Here is a 26,856-nt window from a genome sequence, read left to right as displayed (position 1 = left end):
GAGGATTTGGCTTACCTGGATGGGTTTGAAGAAGGGGTGAAGAGTGATGACCTGACTCTAGAGCAAGGAAAGACCTTAGACATGGTCCCCCACCCCCACCCTGTGGACCTTCACTGGAGATCTCAGCAGTTAAGAACACTTCTTCTTCTTGCAGAGGACCCACACTCAGTTCCCAGAACTCACATGGTAGCTCACATCTGTCTGTAACTCTAGTTCTGTGGGTTTTCTGGCCTCCACTGGTACCAGGAATACATGTGGAGTACAGACATATATGCCAAAAAAATACCCATAGGCATGAAAAAAATTAAGAATACACTTAACAATTCTTGGAAAAAGAGGAAAAAAATCTTTATTTACTTGTGTTATTTTACACACACATGCACACACACTCACAGCTCACACACACCACATACACACAATCCAATTCCATTCTATAATATTTATAATCAAGAGTGTACTGGAAAATTTAGAAAATTTAAACACTAACATGGGTAATATAATTGTTTACATATATAAAAATAAATTTTAAATGATGAGAATATAATTTCACAAATTATGAAATAATTCAACAATTAATTGAATCCTACAATTGATAGTCAATGAGAATTTCATTTTATTTTATATGTGGAAAAAGTGCCCTGGGATATGTTTAGAAACAAATACACCACACTAAAATAATATATAGACCATTGCAGTTCCTAGTGGAAGGCCTAGCACAGTGAAAAGAAGAATCATATTCATCATCTGAAAGACAAAATATCATAAAAGCCTTGTTTCCCTTAGATTGATTAGTGATAAAATGCATTCTATAAAATTTCTAGAAAAAGGTAAAGGGGCCTTGGTAGGCTGACAGCAAATAGCACACTAAAGAACTTAAGCATGAAAATTGCCAAGATGCTATTACAGAGAAGGCACAGAGGAACATCTGGTAACTACTGTCAGGATCCACTAGACAGTAACGAAGAGATTGTGCTTGTTTGTGGAGAACTGACAGATACATCAGTGGTAAGACTATACTCCCTCCTGAATCCATGCTGAGATTTGGGCTGTCTTCATATTGTGCAAGCCTTGTGTGTACAGTCATAACCAACATAAGTTCATGCATGCACCTTTGTGTCTGCAGATACTACTTTGCTAGAGTGATCCGATCCCTAAGTCTCTTACATCTTTCTGCTATGTGTTTCACAATGACCGCTTAGTCTTGAGGGAAGGGGTATAATACAGATGTCCATTAACACTTTGGGAACTCCAGTTTCTAATATTTCTACATATTGGCCTATATTTTGTCTCTGAATTAATTGCTAACCACTGAAAAAGTGAGCTTACCTGAAGAAGGTTGAGAGATGCACTAATATAGCAGTATAAGATAAGAACTTAGGGGCCAGTTTATTGATGTGTACATTTAGGAGAAGAATAATTCTAGGTTCTCCTCTAGGGTCGAGACATAGTCAGCTACAGGTTTTTGGGTTACTTAAGGGTATGGGGCATTATGCAACTTTTAAATACAAACTGAAAGTGATTGATTACTTCCATAACATTTCTGTAAGAGACACTACATTCACCCCACCACAGGTCATTGGGGCACTCCATTTAAATCCTGCACATGTTGGTGAATGCATTTTAGGAAGCTTCTATAGTTAGAGGCTCCATATTGGATTGTCAAAGGTCTTTAATATTCTTCTTTCTCACTCTCCCTTCTCTACCCTGTCTTCTTATTTCCCAGTAAATTTATCTCTTCCTATTTCATGGTTTACCTTTCCCTCTTCTTGTCTTCCGTATTTTACCCTTCTTACTTCAACATACCTTCACGGCCCCTTGTTAGCTTCCTACCTTCCATGTGCAATTCAATGTAAACATACATTATTCTAGGCACTTGATATATTATTTGTCTCAATCAAGATGGGCAAGTGTACATTCTAGGGATGGAGAATACTTTTCAGTAGTATGGACATGACAGAGAGGTCATTTCATGAAGGACATAGTTGAGTGGTCTTTGTTCAAACAAGAGAAAATGTAAAGAATATCTGAAATGTGCAGAGAATGAACCCGATGGACTCCACCTAGCCTTGAATGTGATAAAAGCTTGAAATTAAAAAGTTCTGCAAGGTTCATTTACAGGAAAAGTGACCATACAAACCTAAATTACCATAATGACTGGGAAAAAGCAAAACGTTGGAATAACCCAAGTCCTTAGGAAAAGTACAGTTAAGATACATGAATAAAGTTAATCAAAATTTTATCTTCATGATTTCTCTAAGTTTATTAACTTACTTTCTCTAAAATAATAATTAGATCTACTAGGGGTACAGAGTAAACATTGTTTAGAATGCAGTTGAAAACTACACTGCTTTAGGAATGCTGCAGGATTTTTCTGTTTTCAGGTTGCTGAGTGTGGGTATACTTTTCCACTGCTCTATCAAAGCATAATGACCAAGGAAACTTATATAAGAAAAAGTTTGTTTTGGCTTACAGTCCCACAGGGATAGGAGTCCATCACAATGTGGAAAGACCACAGAAAGAAAGGGACAGGCATCTAGCTTGAGCTTAAATCTGAGAACTCTGTTCTTGACCCATAAGCATGAGGCATCCAGAGCAAACTAGAAGTAGTCTCAGTCTTGAAACTGGTGAAGTTAACATCCAGTGACATATTCCTTTCAACAAGGCTGCATTTCCTACGCCTTCCTAAACAGCATCACCAATTGGGGACAGAGCATTCAAAAACAGGAGTCTAGGACGATATTTGCATTCAGACTATAACATTCTACTTTCTGGTCTCCATGGGCCCATGGCCATATCATAAGACCAAAGGCTTTTAGTCCAACTTCAGAAATCCCCACATATTTTTAAAATAAACATTTTAAAACTGTTTTGGAATTATAATTACTTCATTTCCCCCTTCCCTCTTTTCCTGCCAACCTCTCCCCACTTTGCACTCCTTAAATTTGTGATCTGTTTTTCTTTGTTAATATATGTATGTGCATATGTGTATGTATATATATATATCATATATATAATTCCCAATACATATTAATACATTATAATACATATTATATTCATAAATATATAAATGTAACATGCTCAGCCATAGCCTTTTACAGGTATAATGCTGTTTAAAAGTCCAAAGACTCTTTTACTCAAGGCATTCTCTTAACTGCAACCTCCTATAAAATAAAAATTAATTGTGTACTTTAATTATAATGTCCATAATACACCTTGCCATTGAAAATGGGAGGGAACAGAACCATAGCAAGAAAATACTGGAAAAAGCAAGACCAAAACTCAGTGGGTCAAATACCAAATCACCTAGCTAAATGCCTGGTGTCAGAGTTTAAATGACTACTCTTCTCATCTGTCTATAGCATACACTTCTCTCTTGAGTTGGTTCTGCTCCCTTAGTGTAGCCTCCTATGGCCAACATCTCACATCTCTGGCTTTTTCAACATCTTGGCCCCGCCCCCTTTTACTCCAGGATTCAAGCCTCACACAATGGCTTCTCAGGGGCTCTTACCTTCAGTGACTTCACTCATGGATTCTCCTGCCTGGCTGACCTCAGCATATCTATGAGAATCTAATCCCTTTATTCTTGTGTGCTTCATGACTCTAAAGGCATCATAGCATAAACAATACTGACAAATTAGGCTCTTAGATTGGGATGCAGCCTGCTCATCTTGAATACCAGCAGCACATTTTTTCAGTTATTTTAGAAATCCATACAACCTCCCTATTTTCTCTTCCACAAGTGGAAGCTTAGTTGGGTGGGGTCTTGTACTAAGAACACCCTTATTCCAGTGTAGGGCCAAGAGGGCCTTTCTTTAGATAGTCTCTTAGCACAAGCTCTGGATGTAAAAATGAAGTTTAGTGCTCTTTTCCCTTATAAATGTGTATAGAAGTCATTAATAATAAACCACACCACAGATTCATAATAATGTCTTGAAATTGCCTGTACCAAAGAAATCAACAATAGAATTGTATTAAAATCCTAAATATGCATGCACTGAACAGAGGATTTCCCAATTTCAAGAAATAAACCTTGTTAGACTTAACATAACTGATTAACTCCCCAACATACTGATAATGGGAAATGTCAATAATTCATGTGAAAGTTTGAATAATAATGCCCCAACCCTGGTAGTCTCAAGTCTAAAACAACTGGTGCTACTGTTTGGTGAGATTTAGAAGGATCAGTCTTGTTGGAAGAAGTATGTCACTGAAGGCTAGCTTTGGCAGTTTAAATACTCAGGCTACTTTCCCTGAGTGTGATAAACAACACAACCAAGGCAACTTATTCAATAAAGCATTTAATTGGTCTCATAGTTTCTGAGGGTTAGAGTTCATTATGATGGAGTCAAGGCATGGTGGCTGGGACATCTAAGAACTGCCATCTTGATCCACAAACAGGAAGCAAAGAAAGGAAACACTGGAAAGTTTCATTTCTTGTGGCATATGTTCTCAGCAAGGTCACACACCTTAATCCTTTCCAAACCGTTCCACCCGCTTGGAACCGAGTATTCAAAATGAGCTTTGGGGGCCATTCTCATTCCAGTTACCACACATGTCCAGTTTGCTCTGTTTTATGCTTGTGATTCAAGATACAAGTCTGACCTTCCACTCCTTTACCGTGCCTGCCATGCACTGTCATATTTTGCCATCATGGATTCTTATGCCCGTGGAACCATGAGTCAAAATAAACTTTTATTCTGTAATTAGCCTTGCTTATGGTGTTTATGACTTCAGTAGAAAATATCAAATATAGAGTTCTTACCATGATGCATTAATTGCTGTGAAAAATCCCCACACTATTGTTTTTAGAGGAATATGGACGACTTTGGGACTTTGGATGAGAAAAGCAGTTGAATATTTTAGGCAAAGCGTACTGTGTTGCTCGAGGAAGAGTGTGGAAAGCTGAGGGCAGTGTGGAGTCTGGAAGTCCATATCAGGAGGTTTCAGAGAAGAAATACATTAGCCATTGGGTTAAAGGATACTTCTGTGATGTGATATTTTGGCAAAGAATTTAGCTACCTTAGGTACAGTTTCTAAGACCTCAAGGAGTACTACAGAGCAATAGTGATTAAAAACTGTATGGTATTGGTACAGTGACAGGCAGGTGAATCAATGGAATAGAATTGAAGACCCAGAAAGGAGCCCACCTTTACTACACCTGTAGTCACTTGATCTTTGACAACGGAGCTAAAACTGTCCTGTGGAAAACAACATAAATTATGTTAAAACATTTTAAGTGTACATTCATAATAATACAATTTATCTATATAAAACATAATAAAATCTAACATATTTATAATAAGAGATAATGTTTGCAGTTACAATTGTTTCAAAATTTTATTATTATTTAGATTTTTCAAGTCTCTAAAAGTGATTATTTCTTTACTTAATAAAATAAATGCTGGTCACACTGAGAAGAAAGCAACTTATGAATTAAAATTTATTAAGATAGGCATGGTGATGAGAGAATAATATTTCAAACTATTTCAAAGTTTTAGAGTTTTTATATTTATAAAAGCTTTCAATTAATGTTTTTACTAAGATAGCAATCACTACAGCTTTGGTAACATGGAGTTTGTGCCTGTTTAATTCCTACAGTATATGATTACTATATAACATAATATATACTGTATATAGCATATATCATATAATGTATTAGCATAAGTTCTTGCTTTATATGCAATAAAATCACAAAGTTTTCCATTTGTACATTTAATATTATATTACAAAAATTAATTATGACTAATCTTAACTTTTTAAAATCAGGGTGTTCATCTTTATAGGAGATAAAATTTTCAAAACCCATTCATTTCTTTTTCTTGTACATAAAATCATCTAGACAGGCTGCCATCTTTCATTTATTGTTCTTTCAGTTACCAAAAAGCAAATACTGATTTTCTGCCATGTTTGTACAGTCTCAACCGTAAGTTTCTGTCACCAAATTACTTAAATTCACAATCCTTGTTTTTTTCAGCTTGGCACAAGCACTATATTTTCTATTTGAATAGAAGCTGGATTAAAATTTTCAGGTTTTCCATTTTTATTTATGTTTTTTAAGGGATAAATCAAAACAAGCTTAGGCAATAGAAATTGGTTCAATTAAAACTCTATGGATTTGAAAATTTAATCTTCTGAAATTGAGTGATAGTGATCTGCTGAAGAGGAGTCAGAAGCACTCATAAGAGTATTCTAGAATGTAACAGAAAGAGCACACACTTTCCCTTTTAGCTGCGGAGGAAGAAGAGGAGGAGGAGGAGAAGGAAGAAAAAAAAACAGTCTAGTCTTATAACTTTAGTTCCAGCTCAGAATAGCCTTTATTATTATTGTTATTTTATTTATTTACATTCCAGTCATGGCTCCCCATTCCTCCACATAATTCCTCATCCCATTCCTCCTCCCTCTTGCCTCTGAGAAGGTGCTCCTCCCATCCAACCATAACTCTCCCTTCCCTGAGGCCTCAAATATCTTGAGGTTTAAGCTCATCTTCTCTCACTGAGGCCAGACCAGGTAGACCTCTGCGACGTGTGCCAGGGACCAGCCCGTGTATGCTCCTGGTTGGTGGCTCAGCCTCTAGGAGCTGTCTGGGGTTTGGGTTAGTTGAGACTGTTGGTTTTCCTATGGAGTCACTCTTTAATGGGAATATTATCTTACTTTACTTATTGTTCCTTTGTCTCCCTTACTGTTGAATTATTTAAAGCAAACCCAATATGTGTCCGGCATTCTCCCGTGGAGTGTCATGCAGTGCTTTGATATTCTTTTGTGATTATCTACTGTTTGATTTACCCTCTTGGTCTCTTGATATTACTGCTGGATCTTTTGAATAGCTGTACTCCATTTACCATCTCCTCATAACCTGGAGTCACATTTATTTTAGTTCTCTGTATTTTTAAATGTTAAATATCTGTAAATATTAATACTTTCAACCATTGTCTTATATACTGTGTCTTTGTCTGTTTTCCATAGCTGTAGCATATATGACAGAGCCTGGGTAATGGTTCTGCGACTGGAAGTTCTGATGTGTGATAGGGCCTTCTCTCTGGATTATAACGTGGTAGACAGTAAGTGAGCATGCAGGTAGCCAGCTGAATGCATGCTTTCCTCAGGACCTAGTCACAGGAACCAAGTTGCTCCCACACCAACAGTATTAACCATTTACAAAGGGTGAACCCAGGGCCTCTTAAAGGTCCCACTCCTTATTATCAGCAGCCTAGCCCTTGAAGTTCAATAGGAGTTTCAGAAGGGCTCACGTTCACAATGACATACAGAGATGTCTGTTCCTCCTCGTTTCCCTGCCTCAGTCTGAAATTATTTAAATTGCTCTCTGTAAGCAGTGGTGTTGGTCAGGTATTACTTTCGGCACTTTTCACAAGTATATAGCATGCTAGCACATTACAGCTGCCTATAACAAGCATTCGGGTCTATATTTGAACAATCTGCATCATGTATCAGTAGAAGTTCTTATTCTTAATAACAATTTATTGTGCTAATATTCTGATATGCAGTATCATGAAGAAGTCACGTGTGTATCAATAGTCCCTAGTACAGGACCTGACTTTACCTTAACTCATGGCCCCACATTTCCATTTGCAGACACCTGAGTCTTTCCTAGTATTCTCAAGTTAGTTGTGGTTGGTTTTCCAAGCTGCCTTGATGATTCTCAATAATGGTAGAACATTTAAAGTTATTTTCATGGCTGTTAAAAAAACAAACAAACATAGACATTAGCAAATCTACTTTTTCTTTTTTTTTAAATAAAGGATTATTTTAATTCTCTTATTTAAAACATTCTTAAATATTTAATGAGTGTTGTAATGTTAAAAACTGCTAAATAGTTCATTTAGTTCTTCTAATTAAGACAGAGTCCAAAGAGAACCGTATTAGGAATAGCTACTCTGCCTGGAGACTCAGGGCCATTCATCATCAACGGTATGCACTTTTCAGATCCAAGTAGATGCTTCACTGTCATACAAATAGATGCTGTAGCAGGGTTACAACATCCGTATTAAGGGAGACAGAAGCAATTCATGGTTCAATATGGTGTTTAAGCCTTATGCTATTCTATAGAACTATACCCCCAGACATCTTGAAGCTGTGTCTTATAATAAATACCACCACTTGTTGTTTCAGAGGATGTGGTAACTTCTGCTCCTGACCCAGAGTCTCCGAATTTGAAAAATAAAGAACCTTTTCTAGTATGGGAGGAGAGATAAACACATGTCAAAATACACACAGCACTTTAGAAATCTACATGCTATTCCACCTCATTTTATCAAGGGAGTCACTACACTCTTGTATTGTAGGTTTATTTTTAATGCTGGAAGTAATTTTTCCTTAGTATTTATAGAAAGTGCAGTCAATGATATCTTAAATTACTTTAATATTTAAGAGAACCTGAAAAAGTGTATTTAAAATTGACACTTGTAATGATGTTAATATCACATTCATAATTGGTTTAATTGTGATTTTGTATCTCTAGATGGCCATCTTGTTTTTTAGTAAATAATCTAGCAATAAGCCAGTTAATAAGACAGATTACTATTTTCGTATGTTAAAGGTTTTTGTAATCAATCATGCACATGGATTTTCAATATCTGGACAGTTTATTATACCCTCAGGCTTTTTCTATTGAGGGTATGAAATATATTTTCATCCTTCAAACTTATGGTCCTATTTAATGCTTGAAGCAAATCATGATTTATTAATCTTTGATCCAGAGAATATTATATATCAAATCCTTTTAAATACAGGCCATATTAGAACATTCTAAATCAAGTGTTGATGTAGAGATCTGCTCCCAGCATGCACATTTACAGATCCTGTACCATCTACTGTCATAGCATCTGTGCCTCATACCATGCTCAAATGTTTGCCCAGGATAATCCACTCATTCCTGTAGTATTTTTAATCTTCAGCTACTCGGCGGTACTAGCAGTCAGTTTCCTTCTCATAAAGCCTGGTTTTCCTTCTTTAACATATTTAGATGTTAAAGAAGGAAATCTATTGTAATATTTTACATACCTGTATATATCTTAGTGTCCACATTTTAAATTTGGTGTTTGTATGGCTCACATTTCTAAAACTATGATCAAAATATTTGTATTCTCATGCTCATCACGTAGAATCTTGACTGCCATAGAACTCAAGAAGTTAACACCTTATAGGTAAATAACATTTAGGATACAGCTATGAAGTAAGTAACTTATCTAAATCTCTGCAGAAACCTTGTGCCAGGAAAGTCAGAACTTTGAGTTCATATGATCCAGCTGGTCATAAAAGCAGCAGTTTAGGAGCTTAGTTCTGCTTGCGTTTATCTAGCTGGTCAGATACGAGCTGATTTCATACCATCTGTTTCATAAATGCACCCCACAACACTTCAGGAGTCTCCCATGGTCTTTGTAGGGTCTATCTTGTCCCAGCATAGTTATAATTTGTTTTTAGAGGAAAGGTTCTTCTGGATCCTGGTACACAACTTGCTTCATTTAAATGGAAAAGTAGAAGACTGTTTTTGTTTGCTTTACATTTCAAGAATTCTTTACTTAATGGCGCTTTGGAATGGCTCTGTATTACATCTATCTTTAATAACAGCTGTGTTAAATCCTTTCCTCCCCTAACCCCTAGACCTCATTATAATAAGAAACATATGGGCTTTTGAAAAGAACAGAAAAAGGTGGCCTTTGAAACAAAATAACACAATTCTTTTAAATGGCTACAGAGGTTCTCTGTAACAGCCAATGCAAAGACATTTCCTTGACCTTCTAAATTAAGTGCAGTGAATTTCATATTTACCAAGTATCAGCTGGAGTTTCTGACTCTACACATCAGTAGAATAGGAGCAGAAGGTGATTTCAATTGTTAAACTACAACCCGGTCTATGAGAAGTTGCAATTACCAATCAAGTCTATAAAGGTGATCACGGTGTTTATAAGCTTTAAATCTCCCACTATAAACCATTATGAACGCATGATTTGGAAAATGGGAAAGAGGCAGAAAATTCACCCATAAACTTAGTATAGTTGCTGTCAGTGAATTATCATACACTTAGCCATTCTTCCCTGAAATATGTGATAGAACGGATTTATAGTATAACTGTGATCATACACTATGTAAATACATAATCATCACTTGAGTATTTTGTTCTTTCATATGCATTTATAATTTATAGTATACATGTCTTCAGAGTCTATAGAATAATATAAATCAGCATAATTTTCATGACCACCATAGTCAATGATTTCCTAAAATCTTGTGATTATAAACTTCTATACTCAGTTTCTCAGAGAAATCACGTTCCCTTCTCCTGTGTTACATACTGTTACAGGATGGATACAACAGTGCTGGCTACTAAGTTCTCCTTGTTCCTTGATTCTAAACCCAGGTTTCCCCCACTGTGTTGATCTGCTCTCCATTCACACATGAGCCCTGTGCTTTATCCCACCACTGTTTGGTTCATCCAGGTTCCCTCGACATTTTCTGTGGATTCTGGTTAGCTTTGTCACTTTCTTAAATCCATTCTAACTTTGTTTTTTCATTTAAGCAACACAACTGAATTATTTGACTTAAAATGTCTCTGAGACTTTAAAATTCCACTCTGTGGTAACAGTCACCAGTACATGTATATTTGTAAGATCAGAACTGCCTCCCTCATCCATACCGGGTTTCAATATGTGTCATTGGCTGATCTGGAACTGGCTATGTAAATCAGGCTAGGCTGGAGTTCTGAGAACCACCTGCCTCTGCTTCCCAAGTGCTGGGATTAAAAGACATGCATCTCCTTTCCTGGTTTCTGTTTTTAAAGATCTATTGTTCAGTTTTTGTCTGTGTGGGGTTGGGAGTTGGGTGGGTAGAGTCTATGCAGATGAATGCAAGTGTGGGCAGAGTCCAGAAAGGGGATTCACCTCCTGTTGCAGACGGACCGTCTCTGGTCCCCTTCAAGAGCAGTGAATGATTTTAACTATTACTGAGCTATCTCCGCAGCCCCGCCTTTATTGATGAATTTTTCCCACTACTGTATCCTGTTCTCCACATTTTCAGGCTCCTCTGCCTTACATCTTTGCACAAGAGAGAGTCTTACACATCTGTCTTTTTTTTTTTTAACATTTAATTTACCTGCCACACACATGCAGTATTCTTCCTCCAAAGTCATCAACAGAACATCCGCATACATAAAGCCATATACTACTCTGTGTGTGTCAGTCACTAAGATGCGTGTCCCTCACTTGACATGCCAGTGTTGCTCCCGAACATGCTCTTCAACTCTGCCAAGACAATTTTTTCTCTTATGCATTTATAGTAGGTGTCTCCCCTGCCCACTACTTATCTCACTCGTGTATTTTCTCAGTGATTTTTTTCCAGCTGTTTGTTCTTTCTCACGGACACTGTCTGCCTCCTATTCATCTGAGACTCCTACCTCACCTGCACTGGTGCCTCCTTTTGCTCCACTATGTAAGAATTCCAGGAGCAGTTCTTTTAAGTTAGATAAGGCATCTATTAAAAAAATCCCACAGCAATTATCACGCAACTGGGAACTTAGAATTATTCCTACTCCAAGGAGGCAAAAGAAGGAGCTTGGTGTGAACACAAATCTCAGTATGATATTGGGAATCTTGGCTGCTTTGTTAAGGCTAGAAATGAACGAGTTATGGGAGAGGTGCATGGGGAAAAGGCTCAGTTAAGTGCCCTCTGTGCATTTGTGAGGACACAAGTTCAGATCCTCATGTACAAAGCTGCAGGGGGCAGTGTGCAGCTATAATGTCCATGCTAGGGAGATAGATGGAGATAGGTAGATTCCTGGCATGTATTAGCTGTACAGCCCAGGGAACCAGTGAACCCTAGGTTGGATGAGGGATCCTGCCTCAAAATTAAAGGTGGAAAGCAATTGATGAAGACATCTGACATCATCCTGTGGTCAAAATACTCAGGTGCACACGGACATGCACATATCATACATAGACAGAAAAATTGCTTTGAGTCTGAACAGGATGGTCAAGTGGCTTTATTTTGAGTGAAAAGGTGATACAATGTATAGGAATCCTGTGGGAGCTATTGGAACAAACAATATTTATTAGAATTTTGGGAAAACAGTCACAGATTAGTATTTCATTTTCAAAGTTCAATAAAAAGTTTAAATACATTTAGTACCCTATTAAAACAATGTAAATTTTCTTTCTTTTTCTGACCTGAATGCCCAATAGATCGTTGAGATCTCTGTCATAAAGAATATTTCACTGCCATGTACACTTTGTGCTGATGTCATATTAATCAATGTTTTCAAGTTAATGTTGTAATTATTTAAATATTATAGTGTTTGCCTTGCTTAAAATACTATTTCACTGAGTGCAACTTTAAAATTGTATTAACTAAAATTAACGTCAATTTATTTCCAGTTTTTACATTTCTGAGTTTCCAATCACTGAAAAATATGTAACATTGTGTTCTATTTATATTTTATACATTGTGATTATTTGTATCATAAGAAAAAAAGAAATATGATATGTGACTCCTTGTAAGATATGCATTCTGAGAATTCATTAAGTTATAAAGCAATTTTATCTAAAATATGATATTTGAAAATATATTAATAGATTTATGCAGATGTATTTCAACCTGAAATTTCATTCATAAAGACTTGATTTTCCAATTTAATGTTGCTATCTTTAAGTGGGAAAAACTCATTGTCATTCCTATATTATTTTAGCATAGATTACTTTAAAGTTTGTATTTGATGCATGATTAATAATGTCTTTCAGGTATTGCTTACTTGAACGGAATGTGTAGTGAAAAGAGGAAATGCATTATTGCTGAAGACAACGGCCTGAACCTTGCGTTTACAATTGCTCATGAAATGGGTCACAAGTAAGTAAACGTCATCACCATGTTGTACATTTAGCACGTGGATTAATAATGTGAGTTTTAGGGATCCCCGTGTATATTTGATTATTATTATTTTATTTCTTTTTTTGGAATCTATGTTCTTGAAAACTTAGAAAAGTTTGTGGTTAGAAGCAGAGGGAAGCAATGCAAAGCACATTTTGCAACCTGAAACCATCCCTGACCCTTTGAACAAACCCCATTGTGCTGTGGCAGCCCTTATCAAGATGGCTGACTTCACTACACATTTCCAAATAAATATCATGGACAGGCATGAAATGACAAAGCAATGTGTGCTTTTAACAAGTATTCAAGAAAAGCACACCAGATATGTAAAAATACTTTAGAATAATAGAATCTATGTTGCTATCAGCACAGACTGAGTGAACTAATATGTATGTTTTAGGTAAAGTATCTAAACAATTAAAGGAGGCATATCAATGACATGGAGTTAGCACTAACTTGATTCTGAGCAATATTTGTCATATCTAAGCACCTTCCACAGTCACAGACCTATACAATTAGTAGATTACACAAGAGGATACATACAGTCATCATTACTTCCCCACCCCCTAATTTATTGAAAATAGATTTCTCCCATACAATATATTTTGATCATGGTTTTCCTCCTCCCCAGATGCTATTAGATCCTCCCATCTCCCCTTACACTCAAAGCTATACCCTTTCTTTTTCTTCATTAATGAGCAAATAGGTGTCTAAATAATAAGAAAATAAAACAAGACAAAACAAAGAGAAGAAGAATATGAACCAAAGAAAATATGCAAGAAACACATATGGATTTAGAGAGACACATGTTCACACACATAGGAATCCCATGAAAACTTAACACCAGAAACCATAATTATACACAAATGATATAAAAAGGAAAAACAAGGCCCCTACCAAGCATCATGAAACAAAGAACCTCAAAAAATGCATTGGGTTTGTATGGGCCATCTACCCCTGGGCAAAGGGCTTGCAAGTCTAAATTCCACCAGTGTCATTAATCCCAGTCATAATCAGTGACAGTGGCATATGAACAATACTTAGACATTCTTCAGTACTCGGAGGAATAATTTTGTGACTGAGTGCTATCAGGACTCTCAAATAATAGCAAAAGAAGTTAGACATATAAAGAATTTTTATCTACCTCTCAAAGTCATAAAAATGACACCTATTGGAGTAGGGATTTATTCATAAGCCATTGAATGTAAGTCATACTCTCCTGGATGTCTACATTAGATTAGCATAATCTAGCTGGTGAACCACATCAGTAGTAGAAATGTCAGATTTAGTCAAGCCATACCAAGAATGATAACCAATATGGAAACAGAAGTTTATCTTCAGTTTAGTCAGCCATGTTTACTTTTAGCATTTATTAATCTGTAAACAAGTTAACAAATTACAAAATAAGGTATGAGCAGACAGTAGAGTTGTATCAGCCTTAAAGCGGGATGAGCAGGTGTTGTTTTGTGGGCGTGACTGGAGATTTTCAGATTAAGTGAAACTAGCCTGATGCAGAATAGACAAATATCACATATTTTCTCCTTTGCAATCCAAAATCGTGTCCAGATACATAACAGTGCATATTTTATGACAAGAAACCATAAGGGAGACTGGGAGAGAAGATTGGCAGGAAGGAGAGAGTAGAAACTAAGGGGATAGTTTGGATATGAATGTGGTCCAATCATGTGATATACTGGCAGGAAACTATCTTCTTATGGACAATACTATGTACAATGACTTTATGCTAAAATTTTTGAATAACTAAAGAAATTAAGAATCAGGACACTTTTCTCTTAATATTTTAGAGTGCGATTTTTACAACACTAATAACTGATGGCACTATAAGATAAGATTTAACTTCAAGAAATCTATTTCTCCTGAAAATATTCAAATTTATTTATTTTTTATTCTTGGTAGCCTTTATCTCATTGAAATTAGTGACAAGTTAGGGTAAATTTAGTGTCACTGTGTTGTATTGTCTAGATTTTTATATAGCAAATGGGTTGTGCTTTCCTCTACCACATACACTTGTCCACTGTCATACTTGCCTTACCTGAGTGGGTAAAGGGCACAAGAGACGTGGATTCCTTGGATTATGGTTTCTCAGAAGAAACCGTATATTTTTACTTTTCTTCTCATTGTAGGATGGTTACTACTATAATTTTATGTCTGCTGATAAAACAGTACATATTCACTTGGTAAGAAATTGAATATTTCAAAGAAAAAGTATTAAATGGAAATTTTTTAAATGACAGCTTTAAACACATTCTAGGCAGCAATAGTGGATAGATATTTATTAATATTCACCAAACCCAATTGTTTTTTCTAATTATGTCTAATATAATCTGTATCTTAAGGACACAGATATTGAAGGTTACTAGAAAAGAAAGCCTAAAGGTCCCATATTTATTCAACAGTCCTTTGTAGATATTGAAAGTTTAGATTTTGAATTGGAACATGAATGAAGATTTGCATAGGGAAGCATATTAGAGAGTAATGACACATTAGGCTAGCGCTGTTCCAGGCAAAACTAAATTGAAGCCAGTTTGTGGATGGTTTGAATAATATTGTAAAGAGTGGGTTTTAGCTAGTTTATCATTAGTTCTCAGAACTTTGAGTAAATAAGAATCATCAAGAAATGTACTATAGTGAGGTTTCTTATACCCTAAGGATCAATGTTCTCTTTCAATTAATAGTATGTAGTCTAAGCAACCTCATGTCTATGTAAATACCCTGCCCATCACGAATTTAGGATCTCTTCTAATCAAGAGAAATGAAAGGACTTTACTTTGGAGGCTGGACTCTTGGCACATCATGGGTGGATAGCATCAGCAATTGTCATCATGGATGGCGGCAGAGGCAGCCAAGGGGAGAGAGGATGGAGAAGTTTACCACCAGCATTCTTAGGATGTGGGCTAAGGAACCAAGAATGTCCCCCTGCAGTAGATAATCACTGTACTGATGGTAGAGCCTGGTCTTGATTGTATCTGTGATGCCATCTCCTACGGCACCAGGGTGTAGCTTGAGCTTATCAAATGATTGTCACCCCTGTAGGCAGGCTCACCACTGTGTTGGAGAAATTAACAGCAACCTCTTGTGCATGCCTTTTTATTTCTCTTTTTAAACCTCTGTCTTTCTTTATATCTGTTTTAGAGATGGGACCTAGGCCTTCATGTGTGCCAGGAAAGCATTTCAGCATGGATCTGATATGTTGCCTTGTCTTACATAGGTCTTAGAAATGCTAATAGAAATATTTGTTTCATGGTGGTTTTCTTGTAAATTAAAGTGAGTTAAATGATTAAAATTAAAATGAAATAATAGGTATAAATTATTTTGTAATTCCTAATATCTAACCATTTTTTCCCATGAGAACACCACAATGCAACTACATTGATCAGATATATTTATATATTCAGTGGAATTAAATGATGTCTTATGGAAACCAGTTTGCTTGTAGTTAGACATAGACATCACTTGTTTCATCTTTTATTAATTTTTATCTATAGTATACAGCTTCTATCAAAGTATTATGTCATGAAAACTATTAACACAGTCACCAGAAGAACCTCTTTTAAATTTATTTTATGAAAATTTCATTCATGAAAATTGTATTTGTATTAATTCTCTTCTTCTTCCTCTAAACCTTCCATGTTGTCTTCTAATACTTTTGCCTTATTCTTCTTTAATTGTTATTGTTATGCTGAGTGCATTTAGTGCTACTCATATGCATATATATTGAAGCTGTCCACATGGGATTGCATGATTTCTCCTTAAAGGAAACTGATTGTCCCTCTCTAGGCAGTTACTGATTTTCCTTAGCTCTTCATCTAGGGCTGAGGCCTTGACGTACTTTCCCCCATCCAAATTGCCATTTCAGTTGTTCTTTTCTGAGAATCTTGTTTAGGCAGCTATATTTTTGAGGATTCATGGGTGCAGATTCCCTGTCAAGTGTAGAAGACATTTTCTTCAGCAACTCTCCTGGTCATTGTCTCTTGCTATCTTCCTGCCCCCTTCCATGCAGTTCCCTGTGCTCTGGTGTACAGATTACATTGTAGGTATACCAGTTGACTCTATGTACCACAATGTTACTTCTGTGTATTTTAACAGTGTGTTTGTCTGTACTTGCCTCCATCTGCTGCAAAAGAAGCTTTTATGATAAGGGATGAAAGTTGTATTCATCTATGTATGAGTGTTAGGAATTTTATTGGTTTCAAAAGTAATGGTAGTAGCAGATTCTTTTGTAGGGTCTGTGACCTCTCTCACTACAGGTAGTTGGTTAAATTTCCGGCACCAGGTGTGAACCCTCCTATGTAGTGTCCCTTAAGTTTAATTGTTTGTTGCCTCTAAGGTATAAGTACCACACTTGCACTCTTGGGGATCATTACAACACTGGTCATTATTATGCTATCAGGCTTTACCGCTGATTAAGACTCTAAATGCTTTTCTCCCTTGGCACTTGAATAATGTCTTCAGACAGTGAGAGTTATTTCTTGTGGAGGAGTCTTCTAGGTCCACTTCTGCTCTGTTCAAGTCTATGGTGTCTTATGCAACAGGGTCTACCTTCAAGATGTGGGAGGCAACTGGGTACAATTGCAGAGCAGAAACTGAACTGGAAGACTATTGTTTTGCAGTCTACAGGACTGCTTTAACCAACAACTGGAAGGAGGTTTCAATGCCTAATTGTAGATAATCTGTTTATTTGTGAGGAAGCATCATTATACTATAGGGCATCACCTATTTAATACCTCAATCTAAATGTAATTTATATCATATACACATACACACATATATAGTATATAGTATATATTTCAGCTATATTATAGATAATAGTATTTTAAGGGAGATTAAAGATAATATATTTTCTATTGCTTTTTAAAACATCTATCTTTACTGCTATTTATCTCTCCTTAATCCTTCTACCTCCTCAGTTAGAGAAAAACTCTTTTCTTTTTAAAATATTACTGTTTACAAATCAAGTTCTTTCCAAATTACTCTCAAAATGGGAGTGAATGCATGTGTTCTCCAACTCTTCCAGCATCAAAAGGGGCCATCTTCAAGATCCAAACCAGTCTCCAGCTTTCCGCAGGATATCACAAAAACTTCCTGGCAGGGACTTTTAAACAAGTTGAGAAGTTTTATAAGATAAAAATATTTTTTCAGTTGACTTGACAACCATGTACAATGTTAGCGGAGAGGTTTATTTGCCCAAGGCTTTTTGTCGAAATGAATTTAAACTGAGATTATTAAAATGTAGTTCAGTTGCACAGCATGAGGAGAGGTGTTACTATGTCTTACTTGAAACAGTTTTCCGTGCAATGTACATTATGTGATATTATGTGGTTACAGAGCTCTATGTAGAGAGAAGTGTTTCTGCTGAACAGGAGACATTTAAAAAAAAAACCCTCAGAACAGAAATCATCTGTTTAAATGGAGTTAAGAGAAGCCTTGGAGTAAGGTAATTTAGAGGTCTTTCTGATTGGGAATTGGATGAAGTGGACATACGTCTAAGTCACAGATCTGTCCTTGACCTCAGAGTTGTCTTCATCTGTAAAGTTGAAGTTATCCTAACGGGAACATTATGCAGCTATTATGATGATTAAATGATATCATTCTAATGACTAATGTGTTGACCAATACAGATAAAATCTACAGTTGTCTTATTTAAAAGTGGTGGAATCAAGACTTAACCATATTTCCCAGTGACTCCAGATGTGTTTCAAAATGAACATATCTCAATTTATTGATAATTTTTTTCTGGCGGGAATCAAACATGTTCATAAAATATTAATATGTAATAATTCCATCATCATCTCTCTTCATGGCTACAACTAAGTTCTAACATTATGACCAGAAGGAAACTGGCCATCAGAGTAAGAATCTCCTCTGTTCCTCAACTGGAAAATCCTATCAGTTCTTTGGAAATGGACAAATTGTTGAGTCTTGGAAGTTAAATCTCTCAAATGGATACACCACTTAAGAAGTTTTATTACTGCATTTATGAAATGCCAACTTTCATGCATTATTCTGAAGACCTCCTCTCTAGGATTGAAAAATTGATCACATTCTACATAGTCAGTTAGAGACTATTAACTAAAGAGGTGCCCAATGAGAATGCAATAGCCAGAATCCAACAGGGGCATGATGCACGGTTACTATATCAATTTTTAGTTTTGCTTTTAGGACAAGTTTAATTGTGATCACACAGAACAACTTTGATTAAAATTCTAACTTAATATTTTAAACTGCAATATAAATGTTCTTGTAAATTTTCATTACAAAACTTTATTTTGGATCTAGAACAGAGCCAGAGGAAATAGAACATTGCACTATCATGCCATTGTTTGAAACTTTGAACATATTAAACAAACCTTTCTCTCTCTTTGCTTCTTCAATGTTATCTCTTTTTGATGAGTCAGTACATTGAAATCCTACATTTGAGAATTAATTAAACACTGAAGAATTTTGTTTTAAAAAGAAGAGATTCTACTTTAGCTATATAAAGTGTGACTTCTTGGTGCCAGATATTTACAGATCCTAAAAGTTCCTAGTGCTCAAGAATTTTGAAAATAAGAATTGAAAATATATAATAAATAAAACACAGAAAACATTAGCCTTCACAAAACCCTATGGTAAGATAAGGTCATATACAAGTAGACAAGGGAGAAGCTAGTCCAAGTCTTTTAGAAATAAATGCAGAAACCTTGACTCTTAAGTAGAATCTGGTTGGACACAAATCCTGAAGAAAGACATCTTGGGGGTAAAGGGCCCAGGGTAGTAGTGCCTAGTGTGTGATGACTGGTGGCAACCTTGTAAACCACATGCTATCTCAATCTTTCTTTCTAACTGTAGGCAAGTCTTTGCCAGCCAAATATGGAATATCTCCTAAACCATAGGGTTACTTACAAGGTGGGAAAACCCCTATGATCAATCTCAACAGGGATTTTTTATGTTCACTACTGTTTCCTGTTCAGTGATTTCTCACTGCAGAGACTGCCGTGCCTTCATGTGCTCTTAGGAGTGAGACCTGTGTGGCACATAATGAGTACAGACACTTCCTGTCTCCATGCTTTTAGGGGTCAGGCCTGTGGAGTGCATAGCTACGGTGGATATTTCCTGTCTCTATATGATTAGGGAAGAGGGTGAGGATCAATAATTAATTTCGATGTTGACTTCCCATCTTCATGTTCTTAGAGGTAAAGCTTGTAGTGTGTGTTGTTACTGTGGAAGGTCTCAGTTCCCATGATCACAGGAATAAGAACTGTGGAGCAGATAATCACTGTGGAAGTTCTCTATCTTTGTGTTCTTAGGGGTGAATCCTGTGGGGCACAGAGTTACTGTGGAAGTTTTCTGTTCCCATGTTCTAGTGGAGATTTTTGTGAAGCCCATTCATTTTTGCTGTCAGTGTTTCCTCTCTCATCTCTCTCTGTCTCTGTTTCTCTCTCTTCCTTCAACGCATCATCCTTCTCTTCTTTTGTAATTGTTTTTATTTGTTTTATCATTACTTTGTCTATTTTGATACAGGGTGCCCAAAAAAAGCATTCAGAGTCTGGTTTACACGAAAATATTTTATCTTGGGACAGAAAAGATGCAAGGTCCTCATATGTTAAGTATACAGAGCATAAGAAGTGCTAAAGAATAGTGAGTTGCAGGAAAGTAAGAAACATAGTTGAGATATCCCAAGGTATTTGTAATAAATGAAATGGCAAAAGATGAAGGGCTATTATTGTCTCCATTGGGTCATCTGGAAACTGCCATAACAGGAGATAAGAAGAAAGATGAATGCTAAAGTCAGCTGTCATTATAAAGTAGAAGCAAACAAAAGAGGAATGTCAGTAAAATGTACTGGGATGAGACCCAGGAAGAACGTCATACAAATTGTCTCCATTGTCTAGTAAGAATGTTTTTTGATCTCCTTTAGGTGGCAATAGATATCGAAACGAGATAACAGTTGAGAGAAATATTTAGGAACTATACTGGGCAAGATCATTTTGCCTACACAGTGATTGTTTGGGATTAGGAGGCACAGGTGTTGCTGTGGTGATAATTTGGAACACAGTAGCTTCCTAAACCATAGCAAAGCAGCAGAGGAAAAAGAGTACAAGTCTAAACAGAAGTTTTAAAGAGGGGAAACTTCAATGAGGTTCCATTGCAGATGTTTCTAAATCATTTATTTAGAGTCAAGCCAAATTTTAAGGATCTCTACTTAAACAAACAGATTTATGATTCAACAGAAAAGATAACAATGGCCAAGAAGATTTCTGAGAGGTATTTTTGTTATTTGAGGTGTGTGGGAGAAGATGGAGCAAATGAGGAAAATATCCCAAGATTAGTAGTTCAGTTTGGTTTCAGAATCCAGTGAGATTGAATGAAAATTTGATATTTTTATTCATATAAATACAATGAAAACATAGGTATATAGATCAATTTCTTGTATGTATGTAAGCATGCAAGTTGAAGATATGTTGACAAAATGTACTTAATCAAATTACATTTTTATTTTACACTTGGATGATAAAGTTTTTAAATTTTTAATTTGAAATACTATCTTATTTTCGAACTATTTTCTTCAAAACTAAATTTCCCATTACATGTTTTGACTAGAATACCAATGTCATACTGAAAGAGATTAAAAATACTATTTGTCTCCTATGAATCTTTTCTTTCAATCATATTTTCAATCAGCATGGGCATCAATCACGACAATGATCACCCATCCTGTGCTGATGGTCTTCATATCATGTCTGGTGAATGGATCAAAGGACAAAATCTTGGTGATGTTTCATGGTCCAGGTGCAGCAAGGAAGATTTGGAAAGATTTCTCAGGTACTAGGGTTATTAATTACCCTTTCCGCCTTCACTCTGTTAACCAGTAAAAGCAACATGACAAAGCAGAATGTCCACCACTGTAGAAGCAGAGCAGGTGCTGCTGCCCTTCTTCTGTTGACTCACAGTATGAGCTACAGTACCAAGTTTCACTCAACTGGTCTTTAGTTCTCATACTTCTCACTTGACTAAAGGATGGACAAGATGGTTTGAAAGTTAGAAAATTGCTATAATCATCAAAAAATATCTGTCACCAAGTGTCATCAAATGTAGTAGCCTCTTCCGTGTTACTGAGTAGAAACAGACTCATTATGTATCCCATAACACACCTGTTAGCACATGGATTGTGTTAATCAGTGTTTCTCAGCATCCCTAGTTCTTCAACACTATAATATAGTTCCTTGTTGTTGTGGTGACCCCCTCCCAACCATAAAATTATTTTGTTGTTACTTCACAACTATAATTTTGCTACTGTCGATGAATTGTAGTGTAACTATCTGATATGCAGGCTAGCTGATGTGTAACCCCCAAAGGAGTCATGACTCACAGGTTGAGAACTGCTGCCTTGAATGAACCCTTATTTTCATTTATGGTACTTATAGAGTATAAGTACTTTTGCACTCAGAAGTAGTTTTAGCTTCTGTGGCCCAGAGGATACCTTAGTTTTCTTGGACACATCTATCAAGAGTTACAGCATCTATCTTGCCTGAAAGAGAAATGGAAAATACTGTTGTTTTTGGTTTTGTTGTGAAGTACTTGTACTTTGTATATGCTTTTGACAATACATGGTATATGAAGCAGTAGGTTTAAGCTCTCCATAACCTAAAGCCAAAAATCCACGAATGCCTAGCTAGTTGCATCACCACAAAGATGAACTTTGTTCGTTTATCCATATTCTTTAAATAGGTGATCCTAATTTATGCATTAGACATTAAAGTATGGTAAAATATAATGTTTCTTTAAGGTTGCCCGTATGTGCATGGATGTGGTCATCCACAGGGTCATGAGGAACCTATCAGTGGGGTGGCTCTAAAGAAGAATAATCCCCCTTCCCTCAGCAGCCATTAGTTGTTAATAGTTCCTCTGGTAGTGGGTCCTTTAGAACTCCTCCCCCATCCATGCTGGAATTATGACTGGCTTGATCTTGTGTAGGTCTTAGCCAGGGAACCCTTCCAGGTGCAAGTGGTTGCTTGTAATATCCATACCATGTCCAGAACCCAGCAGTACACAGCTCTCCACTGATTACTGATGCTTACCTCTTTTTCCATGAAGCTGTCCAAAGCTTGGATCATGTGAAGTTGATAAGTTGCTACAGACCTACTTACTTGGGACTCAGAATTATTTCAATTTGACACTTGGACTCTGCTTTAACTGCTTCTCTAGGGAATTGGGGACATTTGGAAGGAGATAGTGATGGAGAGACATGATCAATATACATTCTGTAAAGGAACAAAACTTTCAAAGGATAAAGATTTATTTAAAATATATAATGTTTATGGTATAACTGCATCTCCATTCCAAATGTGGTCCAGTAGAGTCTCTACCTGCTGTTTATCGTGACCGCTCAGGATGACAATCAAAGCATTAATAACTCACAAAGGCTAGCAGCAGTCACATCCGTGGCACCTTCTGGAAGAACATGCAAGATTTGTATGTCTGTCTTTGCACGTCAGGACTATGATCAAACTAAATGTCACATCAAACAATGGAAGCTGTATCATAGTGTCAAGTACAGACATGTCCCTACTATTACTATTCCTTAGAAAATAATTTATTTAAATCTCTATGTAAGGCAGATATCATATGATGCTTTGGGGCAGGTTACTCTTGAGTCTGAGCTAATTAATATATCTCACAAGTGAATAAAATCATGCTAACATCACAACTAATGTAGAAAAGCTGAACTGATTCCTATGGACGTGCTTATACTCAAAATACTCTGATAACTTTAATAGCACTGTTACTAGGACCATCTTATCTGGTTGTAAATAGAGTTTTCTCAAACACAGAATTCATTCTAAAGTAATCAATGGCAGAACTACTATGTGTTTTATTAAATAATAAATTTTAATTTTAATATGAAACTGTTTCTTCTTACTAAGTAAGCATAATGACTGTTTCCATTAAATACAAATTAAATAAAAATGTTGTATCTGCAATTGAACAGGTCAAAGGCCAGTAGCTGCTTGTTACATACAGATCCGCAGAGTCTCAGTTCTGTGCTGGTCCCCTCAAAACTGCCGGGGATGGCTTACACCGCGGACGAACAGTGCCAGATCCTCTTTGGGCCTTTGGCTTCTTTTTGTCAAGAGATGCAGGTAAGGGCCACAGGTAGCCATCTTTTATCTCTCACATTCATTGTTTAGGTTAACTCATCAGAGGAGGAGATGAGCTTATTTTAATACGTGTTGAATCAAATCATGCCAAACCTCAAAAAAAAAAAATGTTTGAGAAAAAGTATTTGGCCAATTCAACCCAACTCTACAACTTTCTTGAGGGCCACGTGATCCTCACCCCTGCCTTCCTGTCCTGGTTCTGACCCACCTTATTTCAAGCAGGGATCATAGTCTTGTACTAGCAACCCTGGAACCCTTGCTGTTTTCTTTACATGTTGGAAGTGAAAGGAATAAGACATGGTATTTGAAAAAAATGCCAACAATAAAAAAAGGTCTAAGTCAGAGAAGATAAACCCAGAAATTTCTTGTTCAAAACAAAAAACAAACAAACAAAAACACATACACTTAAGACAGGCAAGTATTTATGTTATGCTAGAATAACTCTTCTAACTTTTCTATTTTAAAATTAAGCTTTTATAAATGTTAATTGGGAAAATGTAATAAAATAATATATGGTTATATGGTTGGTAGAAGAGCCATCCATCCTTAATCAAAAAGTGCTAATGATTATTTCTTATAAAAACAAAATTTTGAGAGGGAGTCTTTAAAATGGTTGGCCATGTCCACAGTGGTTCACATTGTTACTTGTCATAAACTCAACTTGGATTGCTATAGGTTCTTTTGTTTTTAAATCTCTGAATGTCTAATAGCTTAGGAGATTCTTTTTTAAAAAACAAAATCTGTCTCTCAGTATTATATATTGTTTTACATTAAACATTGCTCAAAAATTGTTTCCATTTTTAAGTATCCAGAAATTTTCCTAATTTTTTCGATTTTTTTACACACACACACACACACACACCCCACACACAACCTGTTACAGTTTTAACTTCCACTGTGACACCTCTCACCCAGGGCTAGGCTGGGATCATGTGTTTTTAATTAAGGAACCAAACAGCACAGGACTCATCATTAGGATAGCTTCTGTTCTAACTCCAGTCTGCTGCACTAGCTAGTTAACCACAGACAGCCAAAAAGGGACTAACATGGGAGTGTTATAGTAAAGCTTTGTTGTCAAAAAGAGTTGCCCAGTCCCTAGTGTGGTTTACTAAACTCAGCTTTAGGGTTGAAAACGTAAGCACTGAATATTTATTTCCCAGTCTACATAAATTTAAGGTTATCCTTTTCATTTGGATAATAGAAATATTTAACATGTAGCCATGTACATGCATTCTGCTCTATGCCTCAGTCTTCATACATGCAAATCTACGCACATTGTGAACCACAAAACCGTATTACAGAGTCTCCTTAAACATTTGCATGCAGTTTAAACAGTGATTAAACCATGCTCTCATTTCCCCAGACATTCACCCTTCTCGCTGTCCTGATTATGTAAGGAGAGAAAGTCCACACTTTGGTTTCATTTCTCCTGCTGTCTTTTATTTGGATTTTGCTCAGGGTAAATTTCCCTTCGTGTGAAAATGCCTACTCACATAGTGATATATTTCTCCTTCATAGGCCGTGTGCCTGGCGTTTGCTTCTTTGCTATCCCAAAGGTCTCTCCTTCTCTTTTGGCCTTTGCTTCCTGTCTCCTGTGGCATTTGGTAGGATGTGTGTTGTCATCATTTCTCTGAACACTTTTTTGTCCCTCCTCTTCTTTCTTCTCTCCTCCTAACGACCCTATTAAGCATGTGGAGACAAGGTCTCCTTAGCATTTTCTCTGCTTTTCAAAAGTCTCATTCATAAATTCAGATTCAATAACCCCACTTCATTTATTTTCAGGTTTGCCGAGTGTTTTCCACATAATCTCTTCTATGATTTATTTACCTCACATTATATATTTTTTCAATGAAAAATAGGTCTTCATTGAGTCCCCTTTCTCTTTTTTTTCAGTGAAAACTGGGTCTCTATTGGGACCCCTGTGTCCCATCCTAGAACCTGTCCCACATACATTTCTTGTACCTCACTCAATACGTTTATGAAGCTAGTTTAAAGTGTGAAAAATGCAACTGTGTCTCATGTGAGACTTCAATGGATTCATTTTTCTTTGGAAAGTATCATATTTTACCAGCTCTCCGCAGATGACTAATATCTAATTGTGGAGTATCAATGGTGATCTTATATTCTGCAAGTTAGCTGCTGGAATTGTAAGTTAAAATCGTATAGAAGTGTGGTCATGCATATTTGTTTACATATGCTCTATGGCTGTGATCCGATTATAATCATAGCATTAAACACGGGCCATATGATCCCCAAGGCACGAAATACATGATATTTGGTACTTTTTAGAAAAAAAAAGCATGCTGATCCTGTTGTCAAGACTGTATTTCGCTATATTCCACAAAAGAATATGATGTTTTGTATTTTTTTCCTGCTTTTCATTACTTTTCTTTTTCTTTCTCGCAGTTAATTAAGTTAATTAGATTTAAACCAGAAGTTTTGCGTTGTCTACTGTGGGTCAGGTTTCTCGTGCCGTAAGTGGCATTTGTAATGTGGTCTGTGTGTTAAGCCCAGTGTCAGTAACAGATTCTTTCAGTTTCCTTCCCTCTGGGGTTATATCTTTAGTGGTAGCAGCTTTGACAGCCCAGGTCTAGGGTGTCATATCTTTCTTCGCTGTTCCAGCCACCTGATACCGAGCTATGACCTAGAGCAGTGCCACAGTCAAAACTGTAAAGGAAGATAACTTGCTCAGTGATGTGTTTTTCAGTTTTGTGTTTTCTCCCCAGAGCACTGGAAACTTGCATTCTGGAATCGCAATGCATCATTCTTGGGAGTTGGGGGACAGGGGGCATGTGGAGCTATTTATTTATTTATTTATTTATTT

At 36.4% G+C, this 26,856-nt stretch overlaps 1 protein-coding gene across 1 annotated transcript in view; it reads left to right on the top strand.

The window, feature by feature from the left end:
• Window positions 1-26,856, top strand: part of Adamts19 (ADAM metallopeptidase with thrombospondin type 1 motif 19) — a 201,116-nt gene that overhangs the window by 79,142 nt on the left and 95,118 nt on the right. The window contains exons 8-10 of the mRNA XM_052155432.1: window positions 12,747-12,852; window positions 21,556-21,696; window positions 23,864-24,014. Of these exons, the coding sequence (XP_052011392.1) occupies window positions 12,747-12,852; window positions 21,556-21,696; window positions 23,864-24,014 (398 nt within the window). The remainder of the gene's footprint in view (window positions 1-12,746; window positions 12,853-21,555; window positions 21,697-23,863; window positions 24,015-26,856) is intronic.

Source organism: Apodemus sylvaticus, chromosome 13 (genome assembly GCF_947179515.1).
Source record: "Apodemus sylvaticus chromosome 13, mApoSyl1.1, whole genome shotgun sequence".
Classification (NCBI taxonomy): domain Eukaryota; kingdom Metazoa; phylum Chordata; class Mammalia; order Rodentia; family Muridae; genus Apodemus; species Apodemus sylvaticus.
This window is presented reverse-complemented; position numbering and strand designations above follow the sequence as displayed.